The sequence below is a fragment of the Rhinolophus sinicus genome, linkage group LG14 (assembly GCF_036562045.2).
Source record: "Rhinolophus sinicus isolate RSC01 linkage group LG14, ASM3656204v1, whole genome shotgun sequence".
Classification (NCBI taxonomy): Eukaryota; Metazoa; Chordata; class Mammalia; order Chiroptera; family Rhinolophidae; genus Rhinolophus; species Rhinolophus sinicus.
The window spans coordinates 2,321,947-2,334,446 of NC_133763.1; the positions used below are offsets into that span (position 1 = coordinate 2,321,947).

At 44.5% G+C, this 12,500-nt stretch overlaps 1 protein-coding gene across 22 annotated transcripts in view; it reads right to left on the reverse strand.

Moving 5' to 3' along the window:
* The window catches only part of RALYL (RALY RNA binding protein like), an 846,180-nt gene that overhangs the window by 33,170 nt on the left and 800,510 nt on the right, over nucleotides 1-12,500 (reverse strand). For all 22 annotated transcript variants that reach the window (XM_074318489.1, XM_074318485.1, XM_019726291.2 and 19 more), the window contains one exon: nucleotides 2,234-2,347. In XM_074318489.1, the coding sequence (XP_074174590.1) occupies nucleotides 2,234-2,347 (114 nt within the window). The remainder of the gene's footprint in view (nucleotides 1-2,233; nucleotides 2,348-12,500) is intronic.

Here is a 12,500-nt window from a genome sequence, read left to right on the forward strand (position 1 = left end):
AATTTTATTATATCTCTATAATGTAGTGTTGACTCTTTCCATACAACCCTGATTTCTTTTCATAAGGAAATTATAGAAAAGGACCACCTGTCTCCATGAAGGCAAATACCGTTCAGGAGACAATTACTAAGAGAATGCAATTACAAATTAAATAATTCCATTTTCTTCCTAACATGTGAAAGTAAGAAAGACACAAATATCAAAAGCCTAAGCCTAGCATTTGAAAAATAACTGTCTCATGCCTGGGAAAGTTGACGCACGTACAAAAATAAGGTGACAGCCTTTCACGAAAAGAAAACGCAAGCCCTGAATTGTAGTGTTACATTTACAAAGGGTCTTCTAAGAAGAGACTGTGGAAGGTCTTATCCATTGCAGGAAACTGGGAGGTATAATATGATGGAGTAAGTATCACATTTTTCTCTTTGAGGTGATTTATATTTAAATGAGTCCTCCACAATCCTTTAAACTGAAGTGCAAATTGGTTATCAAAGTCCTTTGCTGGAAGGGTTGTTTTACATAATAATGAATTTCACAGAAGTTCCTCAAAGGAAAATATTGATTTAGGCACAACACAGGCTATTTCAGCTACAGTAACACTTTAGATTAGTGCCACAGACAGCATATGAAAACCTTTCTAAAGTCTGCATTTCTCTAGTAGGAAGTGTGGGCAGCCTGTCTTTCCCCAGCAGAAAATGTATTTAAAAGAGAAATTTCTCAATAAGAATGATGGTATCCTTTATCGTGTCTCATCCATATTAACTGAAAACATGCTCGGGAGAGGCTGCCAGGTGCTGGGTCCATGCACAGGCTGCAGGAAAGGAGTAAGAAACGCCATGTGCCTGTATGTCTGTGGCACGGACCCCAGAGCTGTCTGATCACTGAGCGTCCCCTCGTGTGATGGCTGTGCTACAGGACTGCCCCAGGCTGCCTTCCCACGCCCTTTGGTGCAACGTCTCCTAAACCAGAAAGCTGAGGTGAAGGCTGTGGTGGGTGACACTGGAACCCGATTTATTTCTGTCACCCCCACGCGATGCGGCCACCTCCCAGCTGTCTTCCTGCACCCTAGAGCCCCACATGCCTAGTCACAGAAGGGAAGCTCGGGTCGTCCCCGCAGGGACAGGACGGTCACCAGGGCCCTCGTCCCAACGGGAGCTCCTCAGTGAGGAGCTACCCAGGCAGCCAGCCCTGCCTCAGGGACATTCTGGGCCAGGACCTGGGGATCCTGAGACTGAGGCTATAAACGGCCTTGGGTCACTCACAGACCTGGGCTTCGGACCTAATCTCTCACTAACTAGTTATGTGGCCCTTTGCCTCTTTGAAACTTTGTTTTCTCATCTGGGAAGTGAGGAGGTTGGGTTTGATAATGGCTTTTGAAACAGTTATGTTTTTTAAAGTGACACGTTTAGCAAGCAAAGTCTTACGCTGAATCCCAGGGGACAAAATAGACGTAGGCCATGCCACCCAGCGGGGAGCAAAGGCTGGTTTGCAGGAGGACGAGTTCATCCACCCCCGGGGTCCCTTCTCAGCTTATATCATCGCCAAGGAACCCGGTGGCACCTGGGGCCTGCAGGGCACACTTGTCAGACTGTCCACTAGCTCATCTCTAAGACCATCCCATTTCTCCTAGTCTGTGATTTAAAACAAAACATCTGCTGCCACAGAAAATAGACATTAGAATGGGACGAGAGTCCGGGTTGATAACGCAGAGAGAGGACGTCACGTTGTAAAGAACGCAATCAGTAACTTGGCCGGGGGTGGTGCCCCGGTGGGGACGTTCCGCAACTGGGTCCTGAAGTTCCTTCCACAGGGCTTGGGCTTTGTAATCATGGGTTTGAAATCTGTTAAATGTCACTGCAGTTAATTTAATGAAATGTGAATATTACTTTAGCCTGACAGTGTTATTTCATCAGTTCATTTTCTTAAAGGCTACTTGATTGTGCCGTATGAACTTTCAATTATGATCCAACTATGACTTATTATTAGCATCAAAATCCTTTTTGTTTTTTTCTTCCTTTTGTTAAAATATGAATTTTAGAGAAATTGCTTCCTGTTCTCTAAAAGGCCACAGATCAGACACGGTTGCCATGCTAGGCTTACATCCAGGCTTCCCTGGCGGGTCTGCAGCAAACTCGATGAAGCTCAGCCCGAGCCCCAGGCCCTGCCTGCCTCGGGGATTGACAGCATCTCTGGATGAATTCCGACCTGTCTGTGGCCGCAGAGCCTTTTCACTTACCTGCCTCGGCCTTCTGCTGCTTCTCAATCTTCTCCAGGCGCCCTAGCAAGGAGTCAATCTTAGTTTTGATCTGGGTTAATTCCTTCTTGATGGTCTGTAACTCGTCTGATTTCACTGGAAAAGGGGGGAAAGGACAGAAAGCAACAGAAAGTCAAAGGCTCCATGACTCGCTTAGAACACACCTCGTAGACACCCCGCGTTTTCCCAAGACGGCGCCAAATCACATTGGATGCTCCCAGTCCCTCGTGACTTCCAGCGACCCTGGGCTCCCCCACGATGGGGCCAGGTACAGCTGTTCTCCGTTAGGCGAGCATTTGATATTGTGTCTTTTCACTGAAGGTTATGAGAAGGGATAGAGGGGCCTCAAAATAGTTCATAAATGATCCTAACCTCAGTTTTGGCAAGCGGGAGAGTAAGTCTGTACCACCGTGGAGTCAGACTGAGGCCCGGTTTAATCATGACAGTTGTGTGAACACTGATTTCCGGACGATGTTATAATATATGCTTTCAGGCAGTGATAGTTTCAGTCCGGTTCTTTGGTCATTGACTGAAACCAGGATACAACATTTGTCTTCTAAAGAAATCTCTTAGATGCTAGAGAACTTTCTCCAACTCATAGAACTTTGGGGTTCTCCTGGGCTGGGCATGCTCCTCCTGAAGCCCTGGGGCTGGAGGGAAAATAAAGTCATTCAAGTTCCCATTGATGTTTTCTACAGCAATGGTTCCCACTCCAGGTTTTCACTGCTTAGCATGGTTTTAAAGATCAAACAATGGGACTGACATAAGATTGACCACTTTTCATTTTGTTAAGTAAGGATGTTTAAAACACCAACATCCTGTTATCAACTAGAATAACTATGGAGAAAAGGGCTTAAGAAAAGGACAATCTCATATTTTCAAAACAATAATTTAAATGAAATATGTTTACAAAAAATTCACCGCACGGTTCTTATTTTCTCATTTGGATGAGCGCCGTTGGAGACGTTGTCACAGACGCCCCAATGACAGAGCCTGAAGGTGCCACCATGCAACAGCTACACCTGCCTGTGCACTTTCATTAGATGGGTTTGGGGTGTCCGTGCCTCAGCGAGAGCTGTGCTCAGAGCACAGGACACAACTGTTCACATCAGCGATTACTCTTCTCAATCCCTTTTCCTTTCAAGTTTATAACGATCTCAGCTTGGATAGTCCCCAGAAATTTTGGAAGAAATTGAGGATTTAACTTGATTCTTTAGTTTTCAGGAAATTTATTATAAATAATAAAAACAAACTAAATGCAATCTATGCTTGCTTGAAACAGAGCTACTTGTCAACTAAGATATATGATACAATATATGTGATAAATTATGCAACAATATACACTAATTGCTCAAAGGAAGAACAGATTTTTTTTCCAATAGAAAAATGAGAAAACATTTTCCATTATAAAATCAAACATTTTTCATATATTTTTTTTTTTACTTATAATGCAAAGTAGTTTGCAAAATAAAAACTGTAAGAATCGGGCATCCCATGGAGTGTTCCCATTATGAACCCAACAGCCAACAGAGCACAGTTTAAACTAGAGAATTGCTCCTCATGTCAATTATTTCAGACATAAAAGTGTCATTGCTGAACTGCAGCTAAATTTGCAAAACATCATCTGTCACAACTGCAAATTGATTCTGCTTTGAAGAATGATTTCCATTCCTTTTGATGAAAGCATGTCATGTAGTTTTACTAAAACCTATCAAATTTAATAGAAAATATCTTATCGTATAACATGAGTTTTCAGTGCAGGAAAAATGGGACCGTGGCTGGAAAGTCACAGAATAGATTTCTTAGGAAGTGGAACCAACCCTCCATCCAGGGACGCAGCTGACTAATTGAAATTTATTTATCACCTTCAAAAACATAAACAAATAAGCCCCAGATGCCTCATTGTATAGAAACTACATTACAAACCAACCAGAAATCTGGATTCACCGAGTAGGAACATCTAGGTGTCCAGGGCTCCAACGTTTCCTTTATATATCTAGACTCGTCTAGCACTGTAGGAATGCTCAAGGTCAAAGCAAGGTCGTTATAAAATAGGGGTCTCATTAATGAATTCTCTCCAGGCTCAGAGACAACCAGCATGGGAGCGGACAGGTTCTGTCCCTATGTCCCGGCCCACCAGGACACGGTGGGCCTGTCTGCAGCCCTGAGCAGGTTGCCGGCCCCTTTCTTGGAGCAGGTCCCGGAGAGCACTCAGATGGGCTAGACGGCTCTGTGTTTTCCTGCCTGGCGTCCAGGTGGAACTCCTGGGATGAGTGAGCCACCTCTGTATCTGACAGGCTTCTCTCTCTCCCCTCTGCCTTTTTGCTACTTTTTGGGCCCTGTTAATGTCTCTCCTGCTTGGCGGGTTACAGCAATTCCCTGTCTGTTTTTACTGACTCTATCCAACTAGATGTATATATTTATAACGACACATTTCTCAACTTAGAACTTTCAAAATCTTAGCAACTTTGATTTCTGATATTTTCCCCCAAACAAAAGTTACTTCAGGCTTAAGATGAGCCTTAAGTTCCAAGGAGCCCGTCCATTTTCTGTTCACTGGGCTCTTGCTTTCCGTCTGCCTGGCCTCTTGTTGTGCCCTCAAAGTAATATTTCTCAGCCATCAGCCTTCCTACTGACACTTCCAGAATGTCCCCATATCTACGAAAAAAACCCAGAAACCCTCGCACATGCACAAACCGACTCTTTAAACTGGAATTCAGGGCCTGCTCCAAAGTATAGCTCTAGGTATGTATTCCCTTTCTTTTCAAAGCAAAGTCTTCACTTGCACAGAACAGTTAGTGCTAATCAAACAGTGTGTGGAACCTGAGAAGCTCTGGTTCTGGGAGTCACTTGTCACCGCTAAGATTCAGGCTTGTCATCTGTGTCACTTCCATCCTCTACCTGAGGCCTCTTCTAAGAACTGACTGAGGCAAAGCCCACAAGGCCCCACGCTCACAACACCCTCAGGCCCCACCAGTCTTAGGAGCAGGAGACACTAGTGTTGCTAGGAGATGATTTTTGTTCTTTACATGTTTACCCCAGCGAAACCTCCCTCCTTCCCCCGAATATGTCTATCAAAACACCACATGTTTTTTGGGGCTCGTTAGAAGACTTGCCTCTTTTATGAGCTCTTCCTCCGCCCAGCAGGCGAGGCATGTCTCAGCTGTCACCCACCTGAGGGCACCGCACGCTTCCTGCCTCACACACACACTACTTGTGGATGTTTCCTTTCGTGTCTACTCTTCATATTCAGCTGTAAGCTCCTGGTGAGGGGCGATCTGATCAGGCATTGACTTGCAGGGGCCATGCTTTCGAATGTTTTCTGTGTTTGAATAAGCGCCGTTTCTTCCTGATGAGGCCCCTGTAGCATGAAGGCCTGGGCTTGAGGGTCTGCCCTCCTTAATTAACAATGACAGTCACATGTTTAAGAGGAGACCCTGACTCAGGTTAGTACTTAACGGAAACTCTGTCATCTCATCCTAGACCAGACCCATGAAACATTCGTCAGATTCACGATTAATAAGCTATTCTGGTCTCTGATAATCCCACAAAAGAAGGACTATTGGACAGTTGTCTGGAGCGAGACATATTAATGGATTTACCCCATCATAGGCTCTCTACAAGGAAGCTCTGGAATGGAGAGAGGGCATCAATTCTTGTTTTCTCTCCCTCCTTCCTTGCCTCCCCCCCTTCTCCTCCCTTCTCCCTCTCTCTGCATTCTTAATAGAACTTAGCTCAGTGTCTTACACATAGTAAGACGTTAGAAAAGCCAGAAAATGTGTAGGGATATTGTCACACAGGGTGTCATGCGGGGTCTCTGGTCCTGCTCCCCACATAAGAACACAGGATATGGTGAGGCCCAAAAAGGAACACCCACGGAGCCATAGGTAGGGGAGTCATACCACTATATTCTTGCTGGCGGTTGGGTTGGAGACACAGGAGCCACAATGTCCGCAACCCGCCGTCCTAACTGCAATCCGTGCTTGCCAGCCACCATCTTCTTGCTAGCCCCCATTTGCTGCTAGCGTAGCCACAGCAGTTATATTAGTGGCCAATGGCTCACTGGTTACAGCTGACAGCCAACTAGCCACAGCTGATGGCCATCCAACCACAGTTGATGGCCATTTACTACCTGAGCCACCACCTTTCTATGTGAGGCCGAGAGCCTGGAAACTGCTTTCTGGGGCTCTGTCCCCACAGATGTGTACATGTTGATATGCTCAGTGCCCACCCATTTCTGCCAGACCAACAACACAGCTTATTGAAAGCCATGGTGTGCCGGGCACCAAACTGGAGCTGACTGTCTAATGCTGAGAGAGAGAAGCAAGCGGGAAGGAAAGAAAATTCGTGTGGAAATACGCCTCAGGCAGAAGCACTTTGATAACAGAATAGGGAAGAACACATGCCTCTGGCAACAAGCTTTTGCATTTTTTCCCAATTCTCCCTCAATTCTTCAAACTCTATCCTCCTCTTTAAAGACACATCCGAGTTAATGCCTTTGTTTACATAGCACATTAGATAGCGAGAGTGAGGAGTGTCTGTTTCCCTAAGAATAGTACTGAATACTTTTAATCAACTTGCTGTTATACAATTGTTATGTAAAAGTCCCCCAGGAGCTTGGGAAAATTAGATCTAATTACTGAAGACTATGAGATTGGCAATTTGCAGTTGTGAGTGTTAGAATCAGAGAAAACCACTTCAGTTCCTGGGGGCCCCCAGCCACCTCCCTTCACCTCCCGTTCTGCTGTGTTCTGGATGCTCTGCGGCCTGGTCACCGAGCTCGTCAGCCCTCTTCAGGCACCCACACCTCTGCCCATCTCCTCCACCTGGTCATGCCCTTTAGTCCCTTCGATGCCCAGCTCAAATGCTGCCAAACTGAGAAGTCACCCTCAGCCCTGGGGCCGTCTGCTCAGCAGACACATCCTCCTTCCACAATTTCATCCGATGACCCTGAAGGAATGTTCATTCCAGCGTCTCTCTCCTTGACACGAGCAGGAACTGCTCTGGGTTTTGAACGCAAGTGTCTAACTTCTTTACTCAACAATAATTATGGAGACCCAGGAGCAGGGCATACATTAGCAGAGGAGAGAGACGACGTCCCTGAAACCATGGAATGCCCACCGAGGGGTGGGAGATGACAATACACAAAAGTATAAACTAGATAGCGCCAAAGAAATATACACATATTTTAAGAAAGGCAAAAGTTGTATTAAACTTGTAATATTCAATATATGCTGATAACAAAAGATGAAGACAAGTCATGTGTATGCATTACTTTTTTTGGCATGCCGGTCTATCTATCTATCTATCTATCTATCTATCTATCTATCTATCTATCTATATCTATCTATCCATCCATCCATCCATCCATCCATCCATCTATCTATCTATATAACTTTTAAGGTTTGCAACTATTTTATTTATAAGTGTACATTTAACACCAATAAACACCGATATATCAAAGCCTAGTGAATAGTAGTGTAACAATATGTAGCATTTGGTGGTTATAGTGTTTTAAACAACACACTACACTGTTTCAAACTGTAATGAACAGATCCACACACACCCACACACATGGATGGAGAAAATAATGCAGACAAAAGGTTAGAGAAGATCTGACTAGGGAGTGAGACCTGTCATCTTATAGGGTGGACAGGGACAGTTTCACTGATAAGGTGACATTTGAGCAAAGTCTCAGTATGGGGGGGGGGCTGGGGCACGAGTGATGGGACGGCCTGCGGGTAGTGGGAGGGACACGGTGTGAGGCAGAGGAGCCATAAGCACAAAGGCCAGAGACGGCGTGTGCGTGGGGTGTCCCGGGACAGCAGGGAGGCCGGGGTGGCGGGAGCGGGACGAGTAAGTGGGAGAGGAGCTCAGGCCGGCAGAGAGAAGGGCGCAGGGGTGTGGAGAAGACTGCGCAGAGTCTGGTGCTGAAGTAACTACTGTGGCTTTGCCTCTGGGTGACATGGGGGCCACATTTGTAGAGCATCCTCTGACTGTGAGCATGAAAAGACAGGAGCGGGCAAGGGTGGAGTCAGCGAGATCCCTAAGAAGGCCGTGGAAGTACCTCAGGGACAGATGATGGGAGGCTGGATGGGACCAAGGCAGTGGCGGGTGGGTGATGAGAGGTAGATGGGACCCGCGGATATTTTAAAGATTGAGGGCCAAGGCTTCCAAGGGGCTCAGGTTGAGGGGAAGGTTGGAGTTTTTAGACTTGTTAACTGTGAGATGCCAAATACAGGTGATAAGCAGGCCGTTGGGTACAGGAGTCTGGAGTTTACGGGACAGATCAAAGGTAGGAAAATAAATGTGGGAGTAATGAGTTAGAGATGGTTTTTTTAAGTTAATACAGAGGATGAGTTTGTCCGAATACACAGCTGAGGCTCCACGCATCACAGGTGTTTTAGTCACACTATTTTCAAAAGATAAAATGTCGTGTACCCCTTTCCTCTACATAAATTCTACAACAAAAAACTGCAAACAAATTACAGACCAAAAAAAAGCACACTGTCATAATAAAAATCTGTGGCTGTCCAGTTGAATATAAGAATTCATTTTTCTATGAGTGGTTATAGGGCTTGAATTTAGAATTATTCTTCAAGACCAGCAAAATGAGAAATGGGGAAAAAAAATAAAAAACTAACAAAGTTCCTAAGATAAATTACTTCAGCTTGTTTTCAGACACAAGGAGAAGCTAGGAGTCAGGTTACATCATACAGATAATCTTAAACATTTTTCCTAAACTGTCACTGTAGTATTTCAGTTAGGAAAAAAGAAAAAGAAGTCGTATTAAACCATTTCAGACTGTCTCTCTCTAAATAGTTCATCGATTTGGTGACACATATTATCATATTCCGGTACAGTCAACAAAGTCACGTCTGTGCCTCTTGCTGTGACATGAGATATAGTCTGAAAAGGAGTTGACGCACACGGGATGATACCATCTGCCGATATGGAAAAACATGTGCCTCTCAGATTTACGTGGTGGAAAATATTCCGATTCATTTTAATCATCCGCAGGTCAAGTGTCTTCACAGACAAATAAAGGCTCCTCAGCTCCCTGTCCCTATCAGTGATTCTTAACAGAGGGTAACAGAGCCCTGGAGGGGACATTTTCAATGTCTGGAGACAATTAGGATTGTCATGTCTCAGAGAGGGCGGTGCTCCTGGCATCTAGCAGGCATCTGGCCTAAGTGTCCTACAAGGTCCAGGTCAGCCTCCAACGCCACGCCAGAGACTCATCCGATGCAAACGGTTGCAGTGCCACGTCTTAGAAACTGTGCTCTAAATAATCGCCTGCCATCCCTCACCAGCACCCTGCTCACTCTGAGCTATTTAGAAAACTTAAAAAATGTTTGCAACCATGTGGACTTCAGCAATGATAGGACTCTTTTTATTTATTTCCTCCAGCCTTTGATAACTTATTTACATAAAAAATAAAGGAATACTATAATTTGCATAGACCTTAATTCATCAATCACTTTTACATACCCTACGTCATCAGTAAGAAACCTGAGAACCTGACAATCTACACGACATTCTCAGAGCCCTATAATGACTTCACATAATGACTTTATGAGATAGAATAGTCTGAACAGGTAGAGTTCAGGTTCAAATGTAGGTGGGCCTTTGTAGTATAAACTCAAGATAGTCTATAACTAGCTTTCTTTTAGTTACAGCGTTTCTAAAGATGTAGCTCACAGCCAACAGTGAAATGGGTGAAAAACACAAAGTAAAATGCGAAAAGCAAAAATAATATTGGTGACACATATTCCATAAATATGTAAGATTAGATGTGCATACAAATAAGTACATGAGGCAGATGGCCTTACGTCCCACAGAGGGAAGACAGATGAGCAATGGGAAGACGAACGATTGGTTCGCTTTAGAGGACAGATGACGCCCTTGTAGCAGAGAAGAGTGAAACTTGTTTCATCAGACGGGCATGACCTGAGTGGGACTTGGAGAGACCCTGTCCCGGCAAGCCAGGACGAGCGTCGGGCGTGGGGAATTGGGAATGGAAGTACCACACCTGGTATACCTTGGGAAGTGCACGGAAGAGCGTGGATTCTTACCTGGTAAACGGTAGTCATTTTTAATTTTGAATGAGGGATTGACAATGCAGTTAGTTTAGAATAATCCTGCAGCTGGATGTGGGATTAATGGGGTTTGGGGAGGACGTAGGGTGAAGACAATGAGGTAAGAGGCTACGAGGGTGGCTGAGGCTCTGCTGATTAGGACCCGAGCTCGGCAAAGAGCGGAGAAGCAGCAGCACAGGTAAGAAACGTGACTAAGATTTGTCGACAGGACGTATTGCTTACACGCTTTTATAATCCCACAGAGGAAAGATTTGACCCTTCCTGGAGCTGTCAGTGGAGCACAAAGGAAAAGGTAGGACTGAGAAAACCATCTTCGATGATAGATATTGTTGGACATTTTGTTATTTGCCTTTCTTCTATGTTAAAATCTGGTTTTATTACGGAGCCACATAAAACCCTGGTGAAAAGGCCCAGCAGAGAGGCTCACAAATGCATGTATTTATTATAGATACATTATAAATGTTTTGGTTGGGCTGCTGTGTATCTAATACCAGGTTGGGATTTGAGCAGGGTTCACCTTTCTCTTTATAAAATTTCCCACAACAACCTATTGGATCCACAGTATTATTGTTTCCATTTTCCAGATAGAAAATAGAGGCAGATAGGGGGTTAAAGGATCTCTCCAGGGCCACAGTAACACTACGCTGTGCAACATGGATTCATCCCAGGCCTCAGCGATTCTCCACCTCCATTCAGTCTCCCGGAAGCAGCAGCCTCTCTGCTTCCTTCCTTCCAAATCCACCCGCCCTTCTCAAGTCAATTGAGTACCCTCGGTGAAGACTTGTCTGATCCCTCTGGCCAGCGGGAATTCCCTTAGGACCTGAGAGCAGAATATACACTTTGCTCAGGATAATGGATGCTGATATTAGCATTGCTTCTCTGAATGATGCTTTCACTCCATATTTAAATCACAGGCTATTTTGGGGGAGAAAAACCCAACACAACACCATTTCCTTAGAGTTGGGGTAGGTTTTCAACAACTATGTCATAAATTCAATTGAACTGTCTTTAATTTCCTGTTTGGTGTCACCTATTCTGTTATTGAAGGGCATTAACAGGACCCCAAAGGCATTGAAACCTACCAAAGTTTTCCTTGTGAAACATTAGAATTTAAATTCATTATTTAAAGACATTGATTGAATCGGTTATCTTTCCCAGAGGGCACTGATGTCTTTCCCACTAAGAAACAATAGCTAAAGCTCACAGGTAGGCACGTCTTCTCTGCTGTAAAATGTCTCCTCGCAGCATCACTTCTCTTGATCTTATGATGCCACGATGTGGGATGGGACAAGCTGATGACAGCACTAGTTCACGTGGATTTGAAAAGGGACAGAAATGGCGAGTGGCAATCTAACTTTTAAAAGAGTCATCCGTTTTAGACACTGGTCACTCTTTAACATTGGAAAATTATCGCATTCGTATATTTTTTCCTGACATGGTTTTCCTCCTCAGTGGAATTTAGTCATATTAAAAATTCTGAAAGAAGAATGGAGAATTGTCCAAGCTGTACCGTGGACTAGGGTGTTTCTAGTTGCTACAAAGACTGAGGAGTGCTTCTGGCGCTTCCGGGAGGCCAAGTGCTCTCACAGCTCAGAACACTCACGCCACGTGGCATTGCTGTGGCCAAGGGCCCAGCATCGCTCCCACGGATAAACTTTGTTTTAAAAGTGACCACAGGGCAAAGAGGCCATAGATGCTTAAAGCATTTCTATTTCAAATTAAGTTAATATTATTATGTGGGAAGAGTCTCCTATAAGCCAAGCAGGCCATTCGATGTTCAATTTTCCACAGCAAGAACCAAATTCGAGAACTTTCTTAGCTTTAGGCAATAACATGAGAGGACATTGGACTCTGTTTAGAGATTCCCTCAGCAACTCATTTTCTTTTATTACTAACACTCAAAAAGGGAATTCCTGTTTGTCTATTCACGCACTAGATGGATAAATGGGTAAGTAAGGACACAGGGACCTGCAAATTCTATTTAACTTGCTATTTAGGAATATTAGGTAAGTCTAATTCTCAGTCACAGTCTGAGCACGCCATACTTTTGTCAGTCACCAGAAGCCTCAGTGCGTTTCTGCTTCCCCAGCTACTGTCTGCACCTTCTCGTGTCAAATTATTTCCACAGTGATTCCGTCTTAGTATGTCTG